Raw genomic sequence first — 24,413 nt, 5'->3', positions numbered from 1 at the left:
GTAGATTTCTGTGAGTTCCAGGCCAGCCTGGTCTACAGACTGAGATTCAGGACAGCCAGGGCTATTGACTAGACCCTATCTTGAAAAAATTTAAATAAATACGCACTTCTCCTGGAAAGCACCCATACATCTCAACACAGGTTTAACACACGCCAGAGAGCTCACAATTCATCCGCGGAGGCCCATACAGGCCAGAGTCCGGATGCTCTGTTTATGATTGTGCCTCCAAAATGCAGAGCCTACGGACTCCAGATACAAGGTACATTACTTTTTTAGCGATGCAGGGGCAAACTGAGCAGCCAGCAGGTGTATAAGTAGTATACAAATGGGACCTTTAAATCAACACAGGAGACATATTTTTTTTTATGTTAGACTGATGTTCTCACATTCACTCCTGTAAATTAAACAAAATTGGCACACTCTCTGCAGTGTAGCCAGAGTTACAGCTTGTGCACCATGACTGGTCCTAAGGAAGGGCCCAGAAATGTCACTCACAAATATAGGGCACTCGCTTTATTATCTTCTCAAAAGAGAAGCATTTGCAAAAACAAAACAAGATGGAAGTGACTCGGTGTCTGCTCATTGGGAGCAGCAAACACGTGACACGAGAAATCATTAGACATAATTATTAAAATCCACATCTTCAACCAATACCTGGGGAAGGAAATTACAAAAGCATTACACACAACCTGACATCCGTAAATAACAGAAGATATGCCAGGATAAAATATACTAAAATGTTTCAGTTTCCACGTGAGAGGAGAAATTTTAATTTTTGCATTTCCGTCTTTTCTCCAAGTATCTATGTTCACACAAAATTCTTACCAATTAAAATGTTATTAATGTATCTAAACAATTGCTGTGTACAATAGCATGAAACTCATTAGTGGGCAAACAGCCAGCTCTACCATGATGCTGATTCTAATGGAGCTTAGAGCCTAAGCTTAGGGAGTTGCCTTTTATGTTCTGTCAAAGTAAAGACAAAATCCTAGCGGCCCATTAGAGACTACTGTCTTGGTTTAATATCATTTCCTCCGGTACAATGTTTGCTGGAGAAGAGACAGAATGAACAGTTAATAGTTGGTAGCTTCATTTCCAAATGGAGAATGCTGAAATTAAGAAAACACCCTGGGGTCTGTTCTGTGCCCATCACTAGAGAGATGAAACATGGCATGTGACTGTCCCCACAGCCCTTCCAGAGGATCCCTTGAGCCCAGGTCTTTAAGGCAGGAGTGAGGAAGGGAGACAAGACAGAGAGAAAAAGGGAAAGAAAGAGAGAGAATATTAATTAAGGAAGATTTCTTTTTAAGCTACAAAGTGGCATTTCAAGAGGACGAGATAAGAAACTGGACCCCGGTGCCCCCAAATTTGTGTGAATGCAAGAAAACTCTTCCAGCAGGTGCAGTTCAAACTACAGTTTGGAAATGCAATTTCTCACAGAATTTTGAATGCAGAGAAATATGCCTCAAGCTTGTTGATTCAGTTACAATCTTAAAAGCCATTGCCTCTGAGTTCTGCTTTCTTTTGGATCAACTTTATTCTCGGGGACTCAGTTTCCTTCGGTTGTCAAAACATAAGCCACGACACACTCTGTACTTTATGCCTCTTTCATGATAATCATAACAAAGTTCCAAGGAGATCTTCCTTCTGGTCAGGTTTGGGCCACCAGCCAGTGGCTGAAGTAACTGCTGTAGGCAGGATAGATCTCCCTCCTGAAGAGGCTCTGAGGGGGACCCCGCTCACTGTGGGAGATGCCACTCTCCTGGGTGCTATAAAAAGGCAGGCAGAGCCAGACATGAGAAGCAAGCTTGTAAGCTGCACCCTTCATGGTCTCTACATCAGTGTCTGCCTCTAGCTTCCTGTCTTGTTTGAGTTCCTGTCCTGACTTTCCTAACTGATGTTCTGTGATGTGGAGTTTTAAGCTGAAATAGACCCCTTTCTCCCCAGGTTGCTTTTTCTCACTGCAATAAAAACCCCAAGACAATTGATTTCTCCAATAAGTAAAATATCCAAGAGACAACGAGGAGTCAAACTTTCAGTGTTATGCACAATATTCCATTTGTTGGTTCTCTGGACAAGGTCTAACTACATAACATTGCTTGTCCTGGAAATCTTTATGTAGAGCAGGCAGGCCTTGAACTCACAGAGATCCACCTGCCTCTGCCTCCCACGTGTGTCCCCATGCTGGTATAGTCTTAAGGAAATGCTCAGTTTCACCCTCAGGAAGAAAAGCAGCTTTTGCTACTCCGATCAACTTGCCTTAGAAGATACAGATTCCTGGTCTAGTTCACACTAGAATTCTATGACTTTTCTTTCTTACTTCACAGCACAATACATGCTTCAATTGATCTTATATGACCCATGCTCATACAATGCTTATTAACTCAAGAGCTTAAAATTGGTCACTCTCAGATCAGATTAAAAGAAAAAAGATAACCATGCATATTCCTAAGGTGAACTTCGAACTAATTTAAACATTGCTACACAGAGCTAGATACTGACCTTCGTTCAGCAGCTGGCTTGCTCCCCACAGGTGACCCTGAGTTTGAGGGTGCAGGGTCCTGCTTTGTTTTGTAACATCAGAAGCCTGTTCCTCTTATACTTTCTCAGCTGCAGTCTACCAGCTTCAACTATGAAGCCTTCACACAGAATGCTGTGCTGTTTGTTTTGACTTGCTTGAGCGAGGGCGAAGCGGAGGGGAAGGCCTTGCTGATCGTCTTGCTCCACAAGGAAGCACCTTAGATAAGCCTCAGCTCACAGTCTATTGTGAAAACCACTAAATTGAGAAAGCTAGCTGGACACTCCAGACAAAGGACACAGAGTGCCAAAAAGCCCTGGGATAGAAATGTGCCCAAGTGTTCAGTGAACAGCAAAGGAAGCCACTCTGGCTATAACTCATTAAGTGGGCCAATCCTACAAGAAGAGGTACATCCAAAGGCCAGGGCATATAGGGCTTCCAGAGGATTATACAGGCTTTGAATTTTATTCTTTGTGTGACAGAAGCCTACTGGAGAGTTTTGATGGAGGCTACATCTGAACAGGAACTAGTCAAACCCACCCGGGAAAGAGACGCCCACCCAGTTACTTCATGCAAGGGGGTAGGGATTTCATCAGTAAAAAGCATCAGAGGGAAGCATGGGGTGGTCTCAAAGATCAGAAACTGTTCAGATGATTCTCAGCCAGAATGCTTGGCAGTACTGCCCGTGTCTGTGCTATTTGGAGACATGGTGACTGTCATCCTCTGTCTACCCTAGGAACTACCTTGTCCAAGAAATTCCTAGAGGCAGAAATACACTTACCTCTCCTTCCACGATAGGAAATGCCAGCATGTGCCACACTACTGAATCCATGGGAAACCAGAAATGTCTAGTTTCCTGGCAGAACTTCCTGGGAGGCCAAGGAGGGAGGAGAACCTACTCTAGGTCCCTGAAGTACGGAGTATAAAGTGGTTAGTACAGAGCTAAGAAGTAACAGATCCATGGTCTCCAACCAATCAAGTAAGGAGCCCATTAGGATGCTATTGCTATATATAATAGATAAATGTTGTGGGTCCAACCATTAATTGTTGGATTCAACGTATATTCTGAAGATAAGGCCAAGAGACGGGGAACACTGTAGGAAGTATGAATTGTCTGGTGAAGAATAATAAAAATTCTAATGAAATCAACTGTAAGATGTGCAAGTGTGAATAGAGGTCGGCATTTAAACGAGTCCTCGCTAGTCCAGAGAAAAAGTTGAGAGCCTTCTCTGCTCACTGCTGGTAGAATCAGATAAGTGATTGAGCAGAGAGAACAAAGTCTTGGACATTTGAACACTTTAATAGGTCAGAAAAGGGAGAAAATCCAGAGAAGGAAAGCCTAGTGAATGCCGGGGGGTGGGGGGTGGTGGTGGAAATGTTTCCAGAAGATAGGAAGGAAAACACTAAGTGATCGCCATTGCTGAGCAGCCCCAGATGCGTCTGGATGCCAACCATTGCTAATTAGTCTGAAGAGGAAGTTTGGAGAACCTCGGATGATACGCAGTAGAGAGGACTGGAAATCAGTGTGGGATATGACAATGCTTGTGTGTGTACGCTGGATCCACCTCCTTCGCGCTCGTCACTCAGCCCGCCCCACCCACTGCCAACGACGTAGCCTCTGAACCTGAGGTGCTTCCGGCCTGATGAGCACCTCGGGGCCTCAGTTCCAACTCCTGGAGGACACTCGGCTCTTTTCTGAAGCCAGAACGACTCTTCCGGGCGGCTTTGCTTGCCGAAAGCTGCTCCAACACACCCATCGCCCGGGGACACCAATCCAGAGGCTCGGTAAAGGGGAGGGGCCTCGTAGTCACGTGTAGCGGCCCAGCCAATGGGTGCGCACCTTGTCCTTAACGGCGGAGCGCTTGGGGTTTGGCCCACACCGCAGCGGGGTCTGGGCCAGTAGGCAGAAAGTAACTGTGAGCAGTGGCGTCCTTCGGAGCCGCGCTTTGCCGGTATTGTGCTGCCTCACTTTCCTCACTCCGCGTTCTTCTCTGGCCCGGTCATGGAGCGTCAGGTCCTACGGCTTCGCCAGGCGTTCCGGTCCGGCCGATCGCGGCCGCTGCGCTTCCGATTGCAGCAGCTCGAGGCCCTGCGGAGGATGGTGCAAGAGCGCGAGAAGGATATCTTGGCAGCCATCGGGGCAGACCTGAGCAAAGTGAGCGTCCACAGGGTGGGAGGGATCCGGTGTGCCACCTTAGCAGATTGTTTGGTTTGTTTATCCAGCAGTGAAGAGGAGGCAGAGTTACCCCGGACTCTGGACTCTCCAGCTCCAGTCTTATTTGCATTCTTATTGAAGTGCTTGCTTTACCTGGCGCCGGCAGTTTCTCGTCTGCAAATGCTCTGTATAGCTTTGCCTATCTCTGCTGCACTTCTAGTCTCTTTCCTTAAAATGTGCAGTTAACGCTGGATGGTCTGGGTGACAGTAGTTTGTCTGCTTGATAGATTTCAACTATTTCACAACGTTTTAAAAATGGTTTCTTTTTTGTTGACAGTGTTGTTTTTATTCCCTAATAATCTTCAGCAGTCAAAAATTTCCCTCATGACTGTATATTATTGATCATATATATATATCCTTAAACTCTAGTGTACTGACAACCACCCCGGGGACCTGTTAAAATACAAATCTTGATTTAGTCCGTGTGAGACAGTGTCTGAGACTTCTAACGAGGTCCCAGGTGATACCTTACTGCCTCTTTAGAAGCAAGCTTTGAATACCAACGTTTTAAGTAGTGTTTGAGGCACAACTATAGTCTCTTGTACTCTCTAGTAATATTGTTTCCCCTTTACTTCCGATCTAGGCATAGTAATACCTTTATTTTCAGATTTGCAATCCTCCCTTCCCCAATCAAAACCTGTTTCAAAAAGTGGTAACAGTAGTTGTAACAGAAACTAGAAACCTTTTTTTTTTCCAGAGTACTTTTGGTAAAGAGGGACTCAATGGTAAACAAGATAGGAAAATGAATATTAAACCCGTTTAAATATCAAAATCATCCATTCTTCCAACATCAGATAGTTTGTGTATGTTCATACATACATAGGGTTTCTGAAGAAATACAATAAGTCCAGAATTTTAAATCTGGCTGCAAAATAGAACATAATGCAGATAAAAATGTGACTGTGGTTATAAACCAGCGCATTAAAGATGAAGTATTAAGATGCAGCTCAAAAGCAAAGTTGCTACGGTACCTAAATTGTGACTTCAGTAGGCTGTTATTAATTGAGACCATTTTTAACCCCATTTTAAAAGGCTTGGATTGGTAGTGAAGAATTTAGAGGCACTGAATGTATTAGTGAGGAAGAGCTGTTGTGAGTATCCAGGGTGTGCCTTATTGAAGACTTAGAGATTAAAAAAACATCTGATAGCAAACCCAGGAGTGGTGGTGGTGTCTCATAATACCTGTTGTCACTGCATGTCTACTTGCTCTGAGTTTTGTGACATCCTAAGCCAGTGGTTCTCAACCTTCTACAGCTGCCACTCTTAATACGGTTGTGGAGACCTCCAAACATAAAATTATTTTCATTGCATCTTCCTAACTGTAATTCTGCTATTGTTACGAATCATAATGTAAAATATCTGATATGCGACCCCTGTGAAGTCGAAATCCGCAGGTCGAGAACCACTGTCCTGAGCCAAATATATGGTACTGTTTGCGTAGAGTGACTAATTTTCTTTTCCAGAGTGAACTCAATGCTTACAGTCATGAAGTCATTACCATCCTTGGGGAGATTGATTTTATGCTGGGGAACCTTCCAGAATTGGCTTCTGCTCGACCAGCTAAAAAGAACCTGCTCACCATGATGGATGAGGCCTACGTTCAGCCAGAGCCTCTGGGAGTCGTGCTGATTATTGGGGCTTGGAACTATCCTTTTGTTCTCACCATGCAACCACTGGTGGGAGCCATCGCTGCAGGTCTGAGGCCAGCTGATGTCTCTAGTCCTTTGTAGAGGGTCATATTTTGTCATATGGGCTGTAAGTGTCTAGCTAGAGGCATTTACCTTAGTGGTTGGCTTGGTTGGCAGCTGCCATTTATTGAGGATTCATTTGTGTACTTACATTTATGAATGCTGTGGAAAAGTTAAGGTTTGCCATGTCTACCAAAGTACCTAGAGCATGAATCTGAGAGTCAAAGGCATCTGATCGAGGCAGTAGTCCCAAGACTTTATAGTCAGGCATCCGTATTCTAATGTGGTTTTAGTTCACTGGCTCTGGCTTTAGACAAACCAGTCTAAAATCAAAGTCTGACCAGTTTCTTTATTTAAATAAAGGTATTGGGTGTAATGCTAGCTAGAGTGTGTAGCTAATCCCAACAGATTGATTTCTTCATTTGGAAGCTCCAGATCAACAACTTGTGTTGGCATAGCCTGTTTGCTCAGTGAGTCTAGGCAGAGATAGAAAATGGGGACTGTGTGGAGCTGTCGGAGCCTGGTATCAGTGACCTGGCGGTGCGGAAAGCTAACTGGTCAGCACTTGGGAAGGAAAACATGGAAGAGGTCAGGAGATCTGAGGTACGGCAGACTTAGGAGCTGCCGAAGTAAGTGAAGCAGCCTGTGCCCCTACATACAGGGGGCGGCTATTACCGTTACTCAAGTCCTGGATGACGTCATTGTGCCATTTGCTTTATTTAGGGAATGCCGCCATCGTTAAGCCCTCGGAACTCAGTGTAAACACCGCCAAGATCTTGGCTGAGCTCCTCCCTCAGTATTTAGACCAGGTAAGAATATCTTGATTTGTCTTCAACACGCCTGTTTATGGTAGAAAACACAGATACGATTCTTGTGCTAGTGGATGTCATTGCTGGCTGGGGATCGGTGTGGTTTCCCTAAGTCCACAACAGTTGGCTTAATAAAGGAAGTAGAATGACCCAGCAACTGTGCTTGCTCAGTATAGTCAGTGTATTTTGGCCTGTGGCTTTATATATATATCTTATCTCTTTCTACCATCCTGCACTTGAGAGGATACAGTTACGTTCATTTAGTGAAATAGTTAATGAGAAGCCAGCATGTTTTGATCACTTTCTTTTTTTCCTAACCCAGTATCAGTATGTTAGTACATGAGTACTTCTGCTTTTTAAAGGCCTGAAAGAAATGGCCTTCCTGAAGCAGCACTTTGAGTTAGCAAGAGCATCACAGGCTGACAAGGGCGTGTACTACCTCCAGGTTTTGGGTAGGGGAATCAACTTTAGAAGTTCTCCTGTTCATCCAGCAGATAGGGACTTACTCACATAGGCTTATCCCTGCCTTCCCTTGCATTGTGGACAGAGAGAGTATCAGGATTAAGACAGCTAACTGCAGGGCTGGAAATGAATCGGGAGGTGGGATGCTGGCTTGGTTTGGACAAGGCTCTGGACTGTCTCCCTATGGCAACAAAAAAACCCTCTCAGCATCCTCCCCTCATCTTCCACATTACCCCGGTGCATTAGCTCCCAGTTGTGTTTTCATTGACAAGCTCACGTAGGACAGTCTTGTGTAGTTCCTGGTTCCCAGGTGCCAGCCGATACATTGTCCTCCATTTTTCTTGGATCACAGTCCCTTTCAGGAGGTGATTTTGATCTTTCGGTTTTGCTAAGTGCTACTTAATTATGCTGAGGGAAAAAAAATCGCTGATATGAGGCAATAAGATTAATTTGACAAAGCAGGAATCTGTTTCTCTCTCTTTGAGGACCTGTACACGATAGTTAATGGCGGTGTCGAAGAAACCACAGAGCTTCTGAGGCAGCGGTTTGATCACATTCTCTACACAGGAAACACTGCCGTTGGAAAAATTGTCATGGAGGCTGCTGCCAAGCATCTTACCCCTGTGACCTTGGAACTCGGTGGGAAAAGCCCATGTTACATTGACAGAGATTGTGACCTGGATGTTGCTTGCAGGTGGGACTGGCTTTGTTCCTGAGCTTTTTCCCAGCAGGTAGAAGTTGTGCTAATGGCTTATTTTCCTTTGCACTTGGACCTCATGACTTACAGCTTCAGTGTTCCTCAGACTTTTGTGGTTGGTGTCCTCAGGAATAACTGGAGCCTCTCCAACTGTCTTCTGACACCACTGCTGGAGTAGGAAGCCACACCAGGTCCTGCCAGATGGTGTTTTCCTTAGGGAGTTTGGAAATATTCTTGTGGATAAACCTGGCAAGAAATTGTGCCCAGTATTAGGAGTGAATCTGGAGCTTTATTATAGCAAGGCTGTGCTCCAAAGTAAGCTACACACTAAGCCTGTGGCAAGGAATTGCAATGTTTTGCTGGTCGATGAGATAGATAGTCCAAAGGGTCAAGGGTATCAGAAAAGTGTTTAAGTTTTCAGTTGAAAGGGCATTATGCTAACTTCTCTGCTGAGATCCTTTGCTGGCAAAACAGTATGACAGGTATTTTGAATAGTGTTTTGCATCTGGGGAACCAGTATAGCTTGTCCTGCCTGCAGGAAACTGGAAGTCCCACCTCTTCCAACCAGCCATTGGCCATGGATATCTTTATTGATCGATCAAAAACTAGTTGAGGAATAGGACCTTTAGTGTTCACATGCAGATTCCCAATCAAAGCATCAGAACCACCCCCCCCATCTCACCTTTTCAGTCCAATTAAAAAGAACAAGAACAAAATTGGACAAAACCATAACATTCATGTAAATTAGAAAGTATGACATACAATTAGCATCTAGTCCATCATATCTGTCAACTAGATAAAGTACTCTACCGTCATTCATAACTTAAAAGGTTATAATTCACTCTCTTGCCTCTCTAGGCCTCTTGGCCTCTTGCAGCCTTGCTCTCCCACCCCTACCCCTCCTCTTCCCCTTCCCTTCCCCCTCTCCCTTCCCCCTCTCCCTCCACGTGCTCATGGCCTTCTCTACTCCTCTCTCTCTCTCTCTCTCTCTCTCTCTCTCTCTCTCTCTCTCTCTCTCTCTCTCTCCACCCTCTTAACTCTCTCATGACCTGAATAAACTCTATTCTGTGCTAAAAAAAAAAAAAAAAAGTTATAATTCTATCCCTGAATTATGTTTGGATTTTAGCCTGTAACACTATTTATAAACTATGTGTTTCATTCTGTAACCTCTCTCAATGATTCAAATCAAAGCATCAGAACCACCCCCTACAAACTAGAAACTAAGAGTTCGGTCGCTCTTCCCTAAATTAGGTCTGACTGAGGAAATGACTGCCTCTGTGCTCTGGGTGTTATGATTTTTCTCTCCTTCAGAGCTGTGGCACCCAAGAGGAGGTAGGGACTTAGGTCAGGGTTGCTGCTTGGCCTCACTGAATAGAGCATAGCATCTAGAAAAAGAGACCAGTGGTGAGTGCTAGGTTTTGTGCCAGGGCTTTGTCTATATGTAGGAAGGGGAAGGGTCTACAGAGAGGAGCCAGGTAGAGGATGCTGGCTGTGCCTTCTATGTCTGCACAGCTCACCAGCAGCACTGCAGCCATCGTGGAAAACCGGAACCTCACCTGTGCTCTCCATTCCGAATGGCCTTTTGGCTTGATAAGCAAGGAAAGAACGTTGGAAGATCACCCTCTTTCCCTGCAGGCTGAGTCTTCATAGCTTGTTAGGCACTGTTTACAGGCAGACTCGTTTGCTTGCTGCTTATATTTTACCCCCATTGGAAATGTGTTCTAAAGGCTGGTGAGATGGGTCAGTGGGGAAACATGCTTGATGCACAAACCTGACCATCTGAGTTTGATACCTGGAGCTCATGTTTTGAAAAAGCCAGATTTTGAGGAGATGAGAGGCCTCGGGTATGCAGCAAGCAGAGGAGTAAAAACAAGAGAGATCCTGCAAGGTGGAACTAGAGAACTAACTTCCAAAGTGTTATCTGGCCTACACACACACACACACACACACACACACACACACACACACACACACACACTGTGGCATGCATGCTTCCATGTACACGTACACACACGAAATCGAAAAGAAATCTGAAAATGCTTTCCAACTTGCAACAAGATGATCTACAGCTCACGTTTTTATTACTCTTGTTTTTAACAGTTTCTAAGTATACAGAGCCATACCGGTTGGCAGGATGCTTAACCTTGGCTGCCAACTTGATTTTAGAATCACAGTGAACACAAATCTCTGGGCATATCCGTGAGAGATTATCTAGACCAGGGTAATTGAAGTGGGGACACTCACCCTAAGTCTGGGGTTATGGTGAAAGAAAAGTCAAACTGAGCATAAGTATCGGCCGCTCTCACCTTCCTAGCTGTGCGTGCCATGTGACCAGCAGCGTCAAGCTCTTGCCACCATGACTTCCTGCCCCGACATAGCACCCTTCAACTGAGAGCCAGGGCCAGCTCTTCCTTCCTTAAGTTGCCTTTGTCAGATGTTTTGTGTAAAGTAACTAATACATTGGAAACTTTAGAACAGAAACAGTGGGGGCTGGAGGGTGGCTCGGCAGTTAGGAGCACTCTTGGGCAGTTAAGAAGGTGCTCATCCAGAGGTCCTGAATTCAGTTCCCAACTCCCACATGGTGGCTCACGGCCATCTGTAATGGAATCTGATTCCCTCTTCTGGTATGCATGAAAACAGATCACTTGTATACTTAAAAAAAAAAAAAAAGTGAAAAAGAGACTGAATTGTATAGGTATTCTGTTCTGTCTTGTTTTGTTTTTTATTTTTCTCCTCAGACGGATAACCTGGGGAAAGTACATGAACTGTGGTCAGACCTGTATTGCTCCTGACTATATCCTGTGCGAAGCCTCCCTGCAGGATCAGATCGTGCAGAAGATTAAGAATACGGTGAAGGTCTGTGTCCCTCAATCCTGATCCCACTGCTTTGAGTAAGGTGAACATCGAGTGAAGAACTCGCAGACAGCATCTCTGTTCACTTTTACTCCCAACCCAGGCAGTCCCAATAACATATGTGACTGCATTAGCTCATTGGCTAGTTGAAAACACTGCATCTGCAGGGTCGTTGGTGCAGGTCCACTTAAATTGGGTGGTTAATTTGTTGACAATTAGTGGAGGCATCTACCTAAAAGTCAACAATGTTGTCTGTGGCTTTGAGAAAATGTTTCCAAATTGCTTGAAGAGAACCCTTACTGGGTCTTGCTGATGAAGGTTCTTAGTTGTTTTGTGTGTGGACCAGATGGTAAATGCCTACTTAAAGTGCACCCTGTAGAGCAATGGTCCCAACTTTCCTGATGCTGTGACCCTTTAATACACTTCCTCATGTTATGTGACCCCCCCACCATAAAATTATTTTTTTATCACTATTCATAACTAATTATGCTGCTGTTAAGAATTGTAATATAAATATCTGATATACAGGGTATCTGATGTTACCCCTGGGAAAGGGTTGTTCAGCTCCCAAGGTGGGGGGGGGGGTCACGACCCACAGGTTGATAGCTGCTATAAAGGGTTATTCATCTTCTAGGGTACATAAAGGAACTAATGAGGACTGTGTTCAGGTAGCTAAGGCTTGAAGGAGATGTGGGATTTTCACTGCTAGAGAGTGTCTGACCAGGGTATGAAGAATGTTAAGCCACCTCGCTGAGATGAACTTTTTGTTAGTCGATCATCAGAAAGGACGGAGGATAACAAAGAGTAATGTATGAAGAAAGAGACCTGGAGACCAGGAAACTCAGACAGATAGGGTAGGAGAGACCAAGGAGGAGTCAGACAAGGGGACCACCAAAGCTGTCTAGATTGGGGGCTGTGGGCAGAGGAGTGAATCGAGGTCCCGGTGAGACTGTGTCAGGAATTAGAAGTGGGCTTTATTGAATATGATGATAAGTTCCAGAGCATCAAGGGCCCCTCTTCCTTCCTTTGAGGGAGGAACCTGAAACTGGAGAAGTGCAGGCAGAAGGGAGGGGGAGAGAACGTGTGTGAGAGAGCCTGTATGTGTGTATGTGAGAGAGAGAGAGAGGGAGGTATGTGTGTGTGTGTGTGTGTGTGTGTGTGAGAGAGAGAGAGAGAGAGAGAGAGAGACAGAGAGAGACAGAGAGAGACAGAGAGACAGAAAGAGAGAGACACAGAGAACGTGTGTGAGAGTGTGTATGTGTGAGAGGGAGAGAGGGGGTGTGTGTGAGAGAGAGAGAGAGAGAGGGAGGGGGGATGTGTGTGTGTGAGAAAGAGAGAGGGAGGGAGAGAGAACATGTGTGAGAGTGTATGTGTGTGTGTGTGTGTGAGGTGGGGAATGTGTGTGTGTGTGTGAGACAGAGAGAAAGGGAGACAGAGAGAGAACATGTGTGAGAATGTGTGTGTGTATGTGAGAGAGAGGGAGAGAGAGATGGAATGTTTGTGTGTGTGTGGGGGGAGAATGTGTGTGAGAGAAAGTGCACGTGTGTATGTGAGAGAGACTGTGTGTGTGTGGTTGCATATGTGTGTGTGTGAGAAAGAGAGTAAGAGAGGGTGTGTGTGCGTGTCTGATTATCTACCTTATTTGCTCTTGCTTGACTTGTCTAAAAGCTTGAAGCTAGTACTAAATTATTTAGAGAGTGGGTGTTAGATTTGATGAGGACATAAGCCAGACCAGTTTTTAAACACCAGAAGATTTTTAACTTATTCAAGAAATAGCCATATGGGTTTTGTCACAATTAAGTAACTCCTGCTGTTTTTAATAGGACTTTTATGGAGAAAATATAAAAGCTTCTCCTGATTATGAAAGGATCATCAACCTTCGTCACTTTAAGAGGTTACAAAGCTTGCTTGAAGGACAGAAAATAGCTTTTGGTGGGGAGACTGATGAAGCCACACGCTACATAGGTAAAATAAAGTCACCTTTTCCCGCGGAAGATAGCAATTTGGCAGTTTACCCAACACTTACTGATCCTACATAAACTGCAAATACTGCGTTTGGTGTACTTTTAAAAATGTATTTGTGCATGCCCCTTTAAGATGATCTTGTTACTTTCATTTTCTTATATTTTCATATGTTACTTGATTTTCTTATTCTAAAGTCATGAGAAGCAGAAGGGGATTTTATATAATTATCCTTTTTTATAGATGAGAAAGTAGCTCAGAATCCCACAATTAAATAGCACCAAACCCTCCCAGAGATGGTGTTCTTGAGTTGCTGTTCGTGCCTTTGCTTTTTCACATTCTTTGTGTATTTTGCCTTTTGCCATGAATATGTATGACTTTGAGTTTCATCTTATGTGGAACTTGGGCCCCATACATGGTGCACAGGTTAATCTACCACTGAGCTGTATCCCTAGCCCTTGTCACATTCAATTTAATTTGTTCACACAACATCTCGTGAGCTTTGAGCACCCAAAGGCTTTTCCAGCCCAAACTTCCAGCCCATAATTCCCCAACAACAGACCTCCAGGTCTACCGTTGTGATATCCCATGGTTCTAGCACCAATTCCTGCCTTCGCTGTGTTTCTGTTGCTGAGATAAAACATTATCACCAAAAGCAACTTGAGGAGAAAAGGGCTTATCTCATCTTATTACTCTTGGGTCATTCTCCATCCCCAAGGGAAAGGAAGGCAGAAATCTAAGCAGAGGCCATGGAGGACCCCTGCTCAGTGACTTGCTCCTTGTGGCTTGCACAGACTGCTTTCTTAAACATCCCAGGATGACCTGTCATAGGTGGCGCAACACCCTGTGTGCTGGACCTGTCCACATCTATCATTAATCAAGAGATGTGCCTATAGGCAATCTGATGGAGGTGTTTTCTCAATCGTGGTTGACATAAAAACTGACTAGCATATATGTAGAAGTCAGGGGACGACTTGAGGGCGGTGTTGTCTCTCTCCTGTGTGGGCTTCAGAGATGTAAATCATATGGGTAGGTCAGTGGTGAGCACCTCTGCTCTGTAGATACAGTTTCTAAAACTAGCACTCAAGATGATAAAAGAGTTCACACAAGCACACACAGTGGGCAAGGAAGCTGACCCCAATCTAATTTACTTATCTTTCTTACCAAATGTTTCTAAAAATCTTAAAAGGATACAGATAATAAGGACATTGATAGATTCTCCTGGGTTGGATGTTTCCGTGATTGTTCATACCCTTAAAACACAGAATTCTTTCATCCTGTTCCCATCTTCCTGGTCTCAGTGTGACTCACTTTTAGGTCAACCAGAGACAAAAGGAAGGAAACTGTTGAGATCAGCGTGGTCTAAAGCAGGACTCCTGCCTGAGCTCCACAGTGAATTTGGAAAGCAGATTTGGGGAAGAGTCAGAGCTTCTGTCACTCAAAGCTAGGACTGGCTTTAGGATTTGTGCAGTGGGTTCCCAGTGGGTGGTTGACCCAGTGGAATAACAAAGGAGTGAGAGGAGAGTTTTCTTTGTCTTCCGCTTGACTGTTTGAGTCATTTCTTTCTTTCTTTACTTGTTTCTTTCTTCTTAGCCCCGACCATTCTCACTGATGTTGATCCTAACTCCAAGGTGATGCAAGAAGAGATTTTTGGACCAATTCTTCCAATAGTGTCTGTGAAAAGTGTGGACGAAGCCATAAATTTCATAAATGATCGTGAAAAGCCCTTGGCACTCTACATATTTTCTCATAACAATAAGGTACGCTTTACAGGGAACAACTCAATCCCGGGAATTGGCCTTCTTTATTGCTATAAAACATAGATGGTTATTTGTATCTCAAAGTTGACCATTTGGCTATTCATAGCTTGCTGTCTTAGGTACAGAAGCCTTGGTTTATCACTGTATCTTTATCCCCTAGGGTTAGAGCCGAATCCACGGGGCGAGTGGGCTTTTAAATAACAAACATCTCTGTCTGATATAATCAGAAAACTTACATGCACTAGCATGTAGTGCTTTTGTGACGTGGATCCATAGAGCCTGCCCCTGTGGCTCAGATGACATTACTAGCCACTCAGACGGGGCTGGAGAAGTGGGGGCATCTGGCACCATCATATAAATGGCTGTGAGAACTCGCTTTCAGGTTCCCAAAGGATGGCAGCCTTATATCATCAGGCAAGTAGCTCTGCCTCTGCCTGTGTGGTCTGCTAATCCTGTCAGTAGGTGACTGGCTGCTCTTAGCAGATGATGGCTTCCATGTGGACATGTAGTTTCAGGATCCTCCTGGAGAAATGAAAAACGAGAAAGGGGATGAAGGGTTTAGTCGGCGTGAGGAGTCCCTCGGCCAGTGCCATGTGCAGTTTCTGATGATGAGGTGCTTTGGTCACACGGTGGCTTCAGGAGCTTGCAATGCTAGTGAATTCTCATAGTGATACATGCTTGAAATGAGATAAGTGTGCACGGTTCAGTGACGTCTGCTAGCAGCGTGAAGCTGAGTGGAGAGTTCCTCCCTGTGACCACTGGGAGATCCCATGTGAAAGCCACCGTGAACTCTCAAGGCTTACTAGTTCCTAAGTGGAATGATGTTTGTTACTTCAGTATCATTGAGGCTGTTTCCTTTTGGAGACAGGGTTTCTCTGTGTAACAGAGCCATGGCTGTCCTGGATCAATTCGTAGACCAGACTGGCCTTGAACTTACAGAGATCCACCTGCCTCTGCCTATTGAGTGCTGCCACCACACTCGGCTTGTGGCTTTTTTGATCTTAGGTCAACAAATTATGTATTTCTTCAAAAATAAGATAAGTCTAAAGTCTTTTTGCCCTTTGTACCTGTTAATCACATGGTATAATTGAGATCAGAGATTGAGATATAATAATTTTAATGTTCTGTTTTTATTTATTCTTTGAGAACTTCACGCATGCATACAGTGTATTTTGACACACTCACCCACTCGTTCTCCCAGATCTCTAATTCGCTCATTACTCACGGCGTGGGGTCACCCATTGGAGCACGGTTGAGGTTCTAGGGGGCAGACCTGTAAAGAAGCTGACTCTCCTGCTCCGAGAATCCATCAAACTGTCAATATCTCTTCAGCAATGAGATAGGGATTCACGGGTCTCTCCCCGTCCACGCTGCCCTGTGACTGTCTCAATCTTGTGTGGCCACCCACAGCGCGCACTCAGAAATGCAGAGGTCTGTCCTGAGAGACTGGTTTGCTCCTCCCCCTCCTCTGCCTCTTACAGTCTAGGCACTCTTCCTTGATAATCCCCAACCCCCAAGGGGAGGAGTGTGATCTAAATGTCTCTTTAGAGTCTGAGCACTCTTAGAAAAGAAACCTTTCTGTTGAGGTCTGAGAAGTGTGCCGATCAGTGGGTATAGAAACGCAAACGTAGAGGGTGGTTTGACACTAAGCCCACTTAGCAGAATCCTTCATCTAGTCATAGGTTTACCATTAGGAACTCTAAACTTCCCAGCCATGGACTCTTGATCTACAGTGCCAGACATGTTTCCTCCTGTAGAGTTACCCCATAAAATTCATGCCACTCCTGCGCCCACAGGCACAGCTTGCCATGCTGGTCATTATCACAGTCCACACAGTTCACGGCTGGATAAGAGTCCCCTCCTCCCCCCAACCCACTGACTCCCTCACCTCCTACAGCCTGTCAGCATCCCATGGTACTGTGAAAGCTATTCAGCAGGGCAGAACCCTTATGGTCAGTACCACCTTGAGAGAAGTAATCGTTTCTAAACAGTCTGTTGCTGGTGCTCTTTTGGACTATAGGTCTTGATGGTGCTCAATAAGCAAAGGCTCAGGGCCACTCCACTTTATCTGACGTGCTGGGGACCAAAAGCGGTCATGATTGCAGAATTGTTAAGGCACTGCGTATCCTAGGCTGGCCATAAATTCATACTTCTCCAGCTCCAGCTTCTCAATTGCTGAGAGGCAAGTATATACCATCCAGCTTGGTTGCAGAATTTTTTTCAGATTTTGGAATATTTCCCTATAAATGAGAATGGGACCTAAGTTTCAGCATAGATTCCTTCTGTGTTTCATGAGACAATATATACACAACCCCGAAGATCATTTTATACAATTTTTTTAGTGATTTTTGACATGAATTTTGTGTCTCCCCGAACATAAGATCTTGCACTGACACACAAAACCAGGATGCGTGTCCTTAGAGCCCACATTGAGTGCCCTCCAAGACACGGGAGTGACAGGACCTTTAGGTCTGACCTGGGTGCCTTCGGTCTGTTCCTCAGCTCATCAAGCGGGTGATTGAGGAGACATCCAGCGGTGGAGTCACAGGCAATGATGTCATCATGCACTTCACTGTGAATTCCCTGCCCTTTGGAGGTGTGGGTAAGTATGACCGCCTTAGTAATTACTCTATTGCTCTCATGAGACACTGTGAGCAAAACAAGTTAAAAGAGAAAGCATTTAATTAAGGGCTTGCTTACAGTTTCAGAGGGTTACTCCATCATCTTGGCAGGGAGCGTGGAGGCAGGTAGACAGCCACAGAATTGGGGCAGTTGCAGAGAGCTCATATGTGATCTGCAAGTTGCAGGCAAAGAGACTCAGACTCAAGACTCAACCTGGAGTGGACTTTTGAAACCTCAAAGCCCCACCCCAGTGGCATACCTCCAAAAGGACCACACCCATTTCAACAAGGCCACACCTCCTAATCCTTCCCAAACAATTCCACTAATGGGAACCAAACATTCAGACATAGGAACTTATGAAAATGCACTCCCACCTCCAAGTCACCATAGTGACCTTCTCCTGAATAGAAATGTGCTAGAAGCATGTTTTCTGGATTTCTTGTACAGGCCGTTGAAATTTGGGCACTGTTTATTGTGTATGTCCCTGTGACCTTGTCCTCCTCCAGCCACCCGGCTTGGGGTCATTTCCCAATGGCCTACCCAATACCATCTGTCCCGTCCCTCTCTGTCCTCATTGTCACTGACCACAGCTGTAGTGACTTTCTTTCCTTACTATGCTACCAGATTTACAAGGCTAAAGGGCCAAGAATCTGATTTCAAATTAATTAGTAAGATACCTGTTTTTTTGGTGGTGGTGGTGGTGGTTTTTTTTTTTTGTTTTTTGTTTTTTGTTTTTTTTTTAAGTGAGGTACAGCGAGAGAAAGGTTTAGAATGCCAGAAACAGCATTTCCCGATATCCCTTTGTGGGGAAGGGAAGCCTTTCCTTGCAAGCTGCTTGATTTGAGGCGTGAGAGTCCCTTCATTTTGTTCTTGGGGAAGCATTACGGATGCAGTGTGGTCCTTACCTCTGGGTCCGTCCTACCATGCTCCTGGTTTCAGCTGCCCCCCCTTCCTTCAGCTGCCCCCCTTTCCTTCAGCTGCCCCCCTTCCTTCAGCTGCCCCCCTTTCCTTCAGCTGCCCCCCCTTCCTTCAGCTGCCCCCCTTTCCTTCAGCTGCCCCCCTTCCTTCAGCTGCCCCCCTTTCCTTCAGCTGCCCCCCTTCCTTCAGCTGCCCCCCTTTCCTTCAGCTGCCCCCCCTTCCTTCAGCTGCCCCCCTTTCCTTCAGCTGCCCCCCCTTTCCTTCAGCTGCCCCCCTTTCCTTCAGCTGCCCCCCTTTCCTTCAGCTGCCCCCCCTTTCCTTCAGCTGCCCCCCTTTCCTTCAGCTGCCCCCCTTTCCTCGGTGTCCTCCAGTTTTCTCTCTGGTTTTGTCTCTCCAAATTCTTTCTGAATGGTCCTCTCCCTCAAAACACGGGTAACTCAGCTGTAGCCTGGCCCCAGCCAACTGTTCCCCACTTGCAGTCAGACGGCTGTGGTCCCTGTGGAGGCCAGTTTCACCTACAGGCTGATGTGTGCATCGCGGATTATGCGAGTGCCGCTTTCAGGAAGACGGGAGTCGCTCCTTGCTCTTTCTTAACTAGCCATATAACCCTGTTACCCCATGTCAGTTGCTCTTCAAGGGCTTAGAGGAAACAAGTGCGAGGAGCCAGGGATAAATAGGGTCATGTGAACTGATAGGAAAACATTTAGCTGATGGTAACAGCGTTTAGCAGCAGACTAACCTGGGCTCGCATTTTAGCTTCCTCCTTTAGCAGCCATGTGACCTTAGGCAGATCAGCTGGTTCTGGGTTGGTGGTACAGACCTCTGGCACAGGGCTATGGTGGGAGTCCCCCGAAAGAACACCCCAGAAACACTTAGCATACTTCTGGTATAAAAGACAATACAACACCAGAAGGGATGCAGATCCTGGCCCTGCATCTCGGCTGAGAGGGTGGATGGGTATGTGCTTGGAGCCAGGTTGGGAAAGGTTCTCTGGGAAGAAAGGCCAGGAAGCTGAGTGTCTCCCCCTCAGGCAGCGCACAGCCAGGCTTCCTCAGTGTGTGTTGAAAGGGAGCCCCACAGTGAAATTCCCTTCTTTTCCATTTACTTCAGGTGCCAGTGGAATGGGAGCTTATCACGGGAAATACAGTTTCGATACCTTTTCTCATCAGCGCCCCTGCCTGTTGAAAGGGTTAAAGGGAGAAAGTGTTAACAAGCTCAGGTACCCTCCCAACAACGAGTCCAAGGTCAGCTGGGCGAAGTTCTTCCTGCTGAAACAGTTCAACAAAGGGAGGCTGGGGATGCTGCTGCTCGTGTGCTTGGTGGCAGTCGCAGCTGTGATTATCAAGGTGAGTCCTCCCCTCCCGATGCACCAGTCCTCCCAGCCCTTCTTCCTGTCTGGGGGCTGCTGTAAGTCCATCTGTCAAGACACCCTGTTATCCTGCCTCTGGGGGCTTCCTCTCTGGGGTTTGTTGTTTGGCTAGGACAATCAGCTTCTGAAGCCTGCCCGTTGGCTAACTACCTGTTTTTGTAAACACAGATGTTTACCATCTTAGCGGCTTTTCTGCTGCAGTGTCAAAGTTCAGTAGCTCTGACCAAGGCTCAACTGCCTACAAAGTCAAAATTATTGCAGGAGTTTACCACATTTCTTGAGGTGGAGCTGGAAGACCCTGAGCTCCAGCGCTCCACTCCTCTGGGTATTGTCTGTCTCTGTTCGGTTTCAGGGTGTTTTTGAATGTGCATAGTGATAAGGAATGGTGGTAGTGGAAAGAAATAGGCAAGGGGTGCAGCTTTTCTTAGGTACAGTTCTCCTCCAAAGTGGATCGTCAGATAAAGTTTGTCGTGGACCACAGGTCATCACAGAGGTGGCATTGCAAAGAGGCACTGGTAATAGCCTCCTTCTCTGGACAATTACACATCTCTGGGGTGAGGGAGGGAGTCTGTGGGTGTCTAGGTGGAGTGGGGGAAGGGTTTTCTCAGATGGATAACTTAAGATATGGTACAGGCTCTGTGAAGAGTAGCCATGGATAAGAAGCGTAGGCATGCGTTTAGTGGGACCGCCATGTTTCTAGATCATGTGTCTTGGTTAAAATGTGAAAAGTTGTTCATCTTACACTATCGCCACCCAGGTGGAGTGGTGATAACAGCTGCATTTGAAATCATTTGGGTTTTCTCAGAAATACCAAGCTCTGCCGAGGGGAAAAGCCCTGGTGGCTTCTCTGATAGTTCATAGACTGCGCTGGTCCAGTAAGCACTGATGGTCAGGCCTCAGCTGTCTGTTGAGAGTGAGGTAGGAGCTTCCTATTTTCCTTCTGTGTGTGAGGTGGGCCAGGCTGGGTTCTGGTTTTCCGTTGTTTCTGTCGCTGAAGGTTTGGGGTTCCTGACAAAAGGATGTTTAACTTACATATATTGGACCTTGGCCCGGAGCAAATCAGTGTTAAAATTCAATTTAGGCATCATTTAAAAGGGACAGGGCTGGGTGCTGGTAATCTGAGAGAAATGTATAGGAGGAGCGTCTAAGCTGGGTCTGGCAAAGCCTGCATCCTGACTAAAAGCGAGTGGCCACGTGTTGAGCTTCACCGTCCCCTTTGTCAGCCCCGGAGGGCGCACCATGCGCTGCCAGTCCACATGCTTGACTTCTGTTTCAGAATTTGAGGATTTTTTTTTAAAAAGAATTTTAGTTGTTTCATTTTAATTAAAAATAAAACCCTACAGCTTAGGAATTCGCTGTGGCAGGTCAGGAATTTTCTCTCTTACATCTTTCTGAGATGAGAGATCTGGTTGGAGGTAGGCTTGGATCCCTGGTCAATGCCTGTCTCATTCGGCATTGGTCCCTTAGCCTAATGTGGTACTTCGGTTGGGGTAGAATTTCTCAACCTCTGGTGTGATATGGAGGACCAGGCTGAGTTATTGCTTACCAGGCCTGCCTTAACCCAAGAAGGTCCACCGGGCTGTAGCCTTGAGTTCCAGAAAGGGTGTGGCAGACAGGTCTTCCTTAGCCAGGGTCTTTGGTGGGAATGAGAACACACTGGCTTGGTCCTTGGCTTGGTTACTGGGTTAAGATTTTTGGCAAAGCCTTTCCTGAGCTTCTACTTGGATCTCCCCTACAGAGTGTGGGGGCATTTGCAATTTCCCAGGGCAATTTCTCCCATCTCGTTGCTATTGGCTAATGCATTCATTTCTTTTTTTTAACCCAATATGGAGTCGGGTGCAGATCTGGCTTTTCCCCTTTGCTGCCTCTTTGCTCTCGTCTCTGACCTCTTATCCTGTTTGTATCAAATCACATTTTATTTCAAACGCTGATTCAAAATGTAGCTGTGTTGCTCCCCTTTGGGCCTTTAAAAACATTCTGAAACCATTTTTGCTGCTCTTGAACTTAGAAGTAAATTCATCTGTTTTAGACTTCATGCCAGCCCTTGAACTCCCTCCCACGGTGGGTGCCGGGACAATGCGCCTCTGCTACTGTCTCTTGGTTTTGCACAGTGTGCAGTCTGCCCCCTCTGTCTTATTGTCATTATTGAGGAAAAGCATCATTTTTAAATTTTAGTTAAAACTGCACTATGGCTTTTTAGGAACACATAACTTTTATTATTTTTTTTTCTATTATGAATTTAGGGTCTCTGAAGAAAATATTTGTGAGAGTCTCAGTCCTGGGCTTATGTTCTAAGGCTGGGTGTGGGTGAGGTTTTTTTTTCACACAAGAGTAACATGAGTCCTTTTCTCCTCTCCTCAGGATCAGCTGTAATGGCTTCCTCGCAGCCTCTACTGAAGTATCCCTCTACTAAACAGTTAACAAACCAATACCTTTAAAATTGTACCCAAACCAGGAAATTCACAGATGTACCGCAATCAAACCTAAGTTGTTGCCACAAACCACTAATGGAACTCCGTGTTTCAGCCAAATGCCAGCATTTGTGAGCAGTGCAGGTGCTGAGGGGGTGTAGACTGGGCTGGGGCGAGAACGTGTCACGTTAGAAACCAGTCCATGGTGATGTGGCAGGGAGGCTCCAGTCCGTAGCTTTGCCCACTCCAGTGCCAACACCACCCAGGTTTTTCAGCTGTCCTCTGGTGTCTGAATGGTCTTCCCAGCTCCCATTAGGGACTGAGCTACTAAAATTGGACAGATAGATAAGTCCACCTCATCCATTGTGGCTTGAGACCGGCCTTTAGGAGTTGGCTCTCCGTTTCAACATCCTTTCTTAATAGTGCATCACCCTAAGTGTGCGTGATTGTGACAGTCTGTCGTGACTGTCCCAGTGCCTTTGCGATGACATAAACTACACTGAGCCTCTTGCCAAGAAGCTGTGCTTTCTTTGGGGATGCCATTCAGAGCGTCTCTCAGCCACAGCTGTTCCAGAACCAGAAGATTCCTGAGCCCAGGAGTTTGAGACCAACCTAGGCAACATGATGGGGACCCTCCCCCGTTCTCCATAAAAATCTTCTCAAGATCCTCAAGGTGAATATTATGTAGCTCCCCAACAATAAATCTTCTGCTTAGTTTCATAGCACAATGCAAGGAATATTTACTTTTTAAATCTTAGAGAGATTCCTACAGATCTTAATGCAGGGAGCAGTTTCTGTAGAAAAGGGGGGCTGTTAGACCTGAGGCTTCAGAACACGTGGGGCGGAGGTTGTTGGAGAATGCTGTGAGCTGACGGGGTGCACTGAAATGATGATGGTCAGAGGTGCTCATGAGCCAGAGAAACACCATTCTCTGTCAGATCCTCATGTGGCAAAGAGATCAGTGTGGGACTCGGCTTCCTGCTGCCAGGGCCTGGCTAGGCCCGAAGCTCCAAGCTACAGAACCCCCCACTGCCTTCCTGGGATCCAAATTAAGACTTGGCCCAGTCCATGAGAATGTCACTTGCTTATTGAATGTACTGCCATGTCTGTTGAGTGCCCTGTGCCACCGTTGAGGCTGTCTGAAGTGTTTTGTATGAGGTAGCAAGAACAAATCATTGGCCCGTTTAGCAAATTGTTGCCTAAGTAGCAATAATTGTCATAGACTAATCAGAAAATATTTTGCACAAAAAAAATCAATGTTGAACTTGCACTTATTGTTGTTATATTAAATTATAAATTACAGCTTCTAGTTAGGCCAAAATACTTACATACTCTACGGATCTTCAAAATAAATGTATTTCATAAATTATTGTGAGTGTTGACTTTGACCTCAGATATGGGGATGTGATAGAAGGTTTCTTTGTGAATCTCTTTTCATTTCTATCTGTCGAGGATGGTAGTTGCTAATGTTGACTGTCATGCTGTTTCATCTGAAATTTTCTCAGACCTCACATTCTGTTTTGACCGTGTGATGGTCGTGGTAACATGTGTCACCACTGTGCCTAGAACTGTCCTCCAGGCACAGGCCCAAAGCAGCCGAGAACGTGAATCAGTGTCCTGTGTCATTCTGAGACTGCGTGGCCAGCCAGATAAGCTGGGTTTTCCTGCTCTGATCACACCGTAGCACTGCTATAAGACAGAACACCACAGAGCAAATTTCCCAGTCTGAGACAGGTGACCCGAGGCAGAGGAGGGTTGCCTGGCCAGGCTTCCCACCTGTGGCCATTGGCCCAGAGCTGCCTAGCTAGGGCTCCCTGACCCTTCTCACAGCATCACGTAGACTGGTAGACCGCCAGGAAAAACTAGAGTGTTACCAGTGCTTTTGAAGTTTCATTTTATTTTAAAATCTTATTTCTATCCTTGAGTAAGACCAGCCACCTCTGGAGTCTGATAGGCTAATGTTCCAAAGAACAGTCTGGGTCAGAGATGGAAAAGCCAGGTTGGTCACAGCATAACCATCACTCTGCGCAACTCACTTCTCCAAGTGTCACCAGCAGGTTCCAGGCAAAGTGTGCAGGGTCCTCCTGCACTTGATCGCTTATACGCAAAAGGAGGGTGTAGGCTGGTGA

At 45.8% G+C, this 24,413-nt stretch overlaps 1 protein-coding gene across 2 annotated transcripts; it reads left to right on the top strand.

The window, feature by feature from the left end:
* Positions 1-4,386: 4,386 nt before the first annotated feature.
* ALDH3A2 (aldehyde dehydrogenase 3 family member A2) lies at positions 4,387-23,617 on the top strand. Of its 2 annotated transcripts, XM_080922206.1 has the most exons (11): positions 4,387-4,673; positions 6,197-6,428; positions 7,145-7,230; positions 8,178-8,386; positions 11,128-11,245; positions 13,066-13,207; positions 14,798-14,964; positions 17,467-17,566; positions 19,615-19,850; positions 20,679-20,791; positions 22,235-23,617. In XM_080922206.1, exons 1-10 carry the CDS (start codon positions 4,521-4,523, stop codon positions 20,757-20,759), a joined length of 1,524 nt encoding a protein of 507 aa, XP_080778332.1. In that variant the 5' UTR covers positions 4,387-4,520; the 3' UTR covers positions 20,760-20,791; positions 22,235-23,617. The 2 variants fall into 2 exon arrangements, with proteins under 2 accessions (XP_080778332.1, XP_080778333.1); XM_080922207.1 differs by lacking the exon at positions 20,679-20,791.
* The last annotated feature ends 796 nt before the right edge of the window (positions 23,618-24,413 follow it).

This window comes from Micromys minutus (genome assembly GCF_963924665.1).
Source record: "Micromys minutus genome assembly, chromosome: 10".
NCBI classification, from domain to species: Eukaryota; Metazoa; Chordata; class Mammalia; order Rodentia; family Muridae; genus Micromys; species Micromys minutus.
The sequence above is the reverse complement of the archived record's forward strand: the minus strand, read 5'-3'. Positions and strand labels throughout refer to the sequence as shown.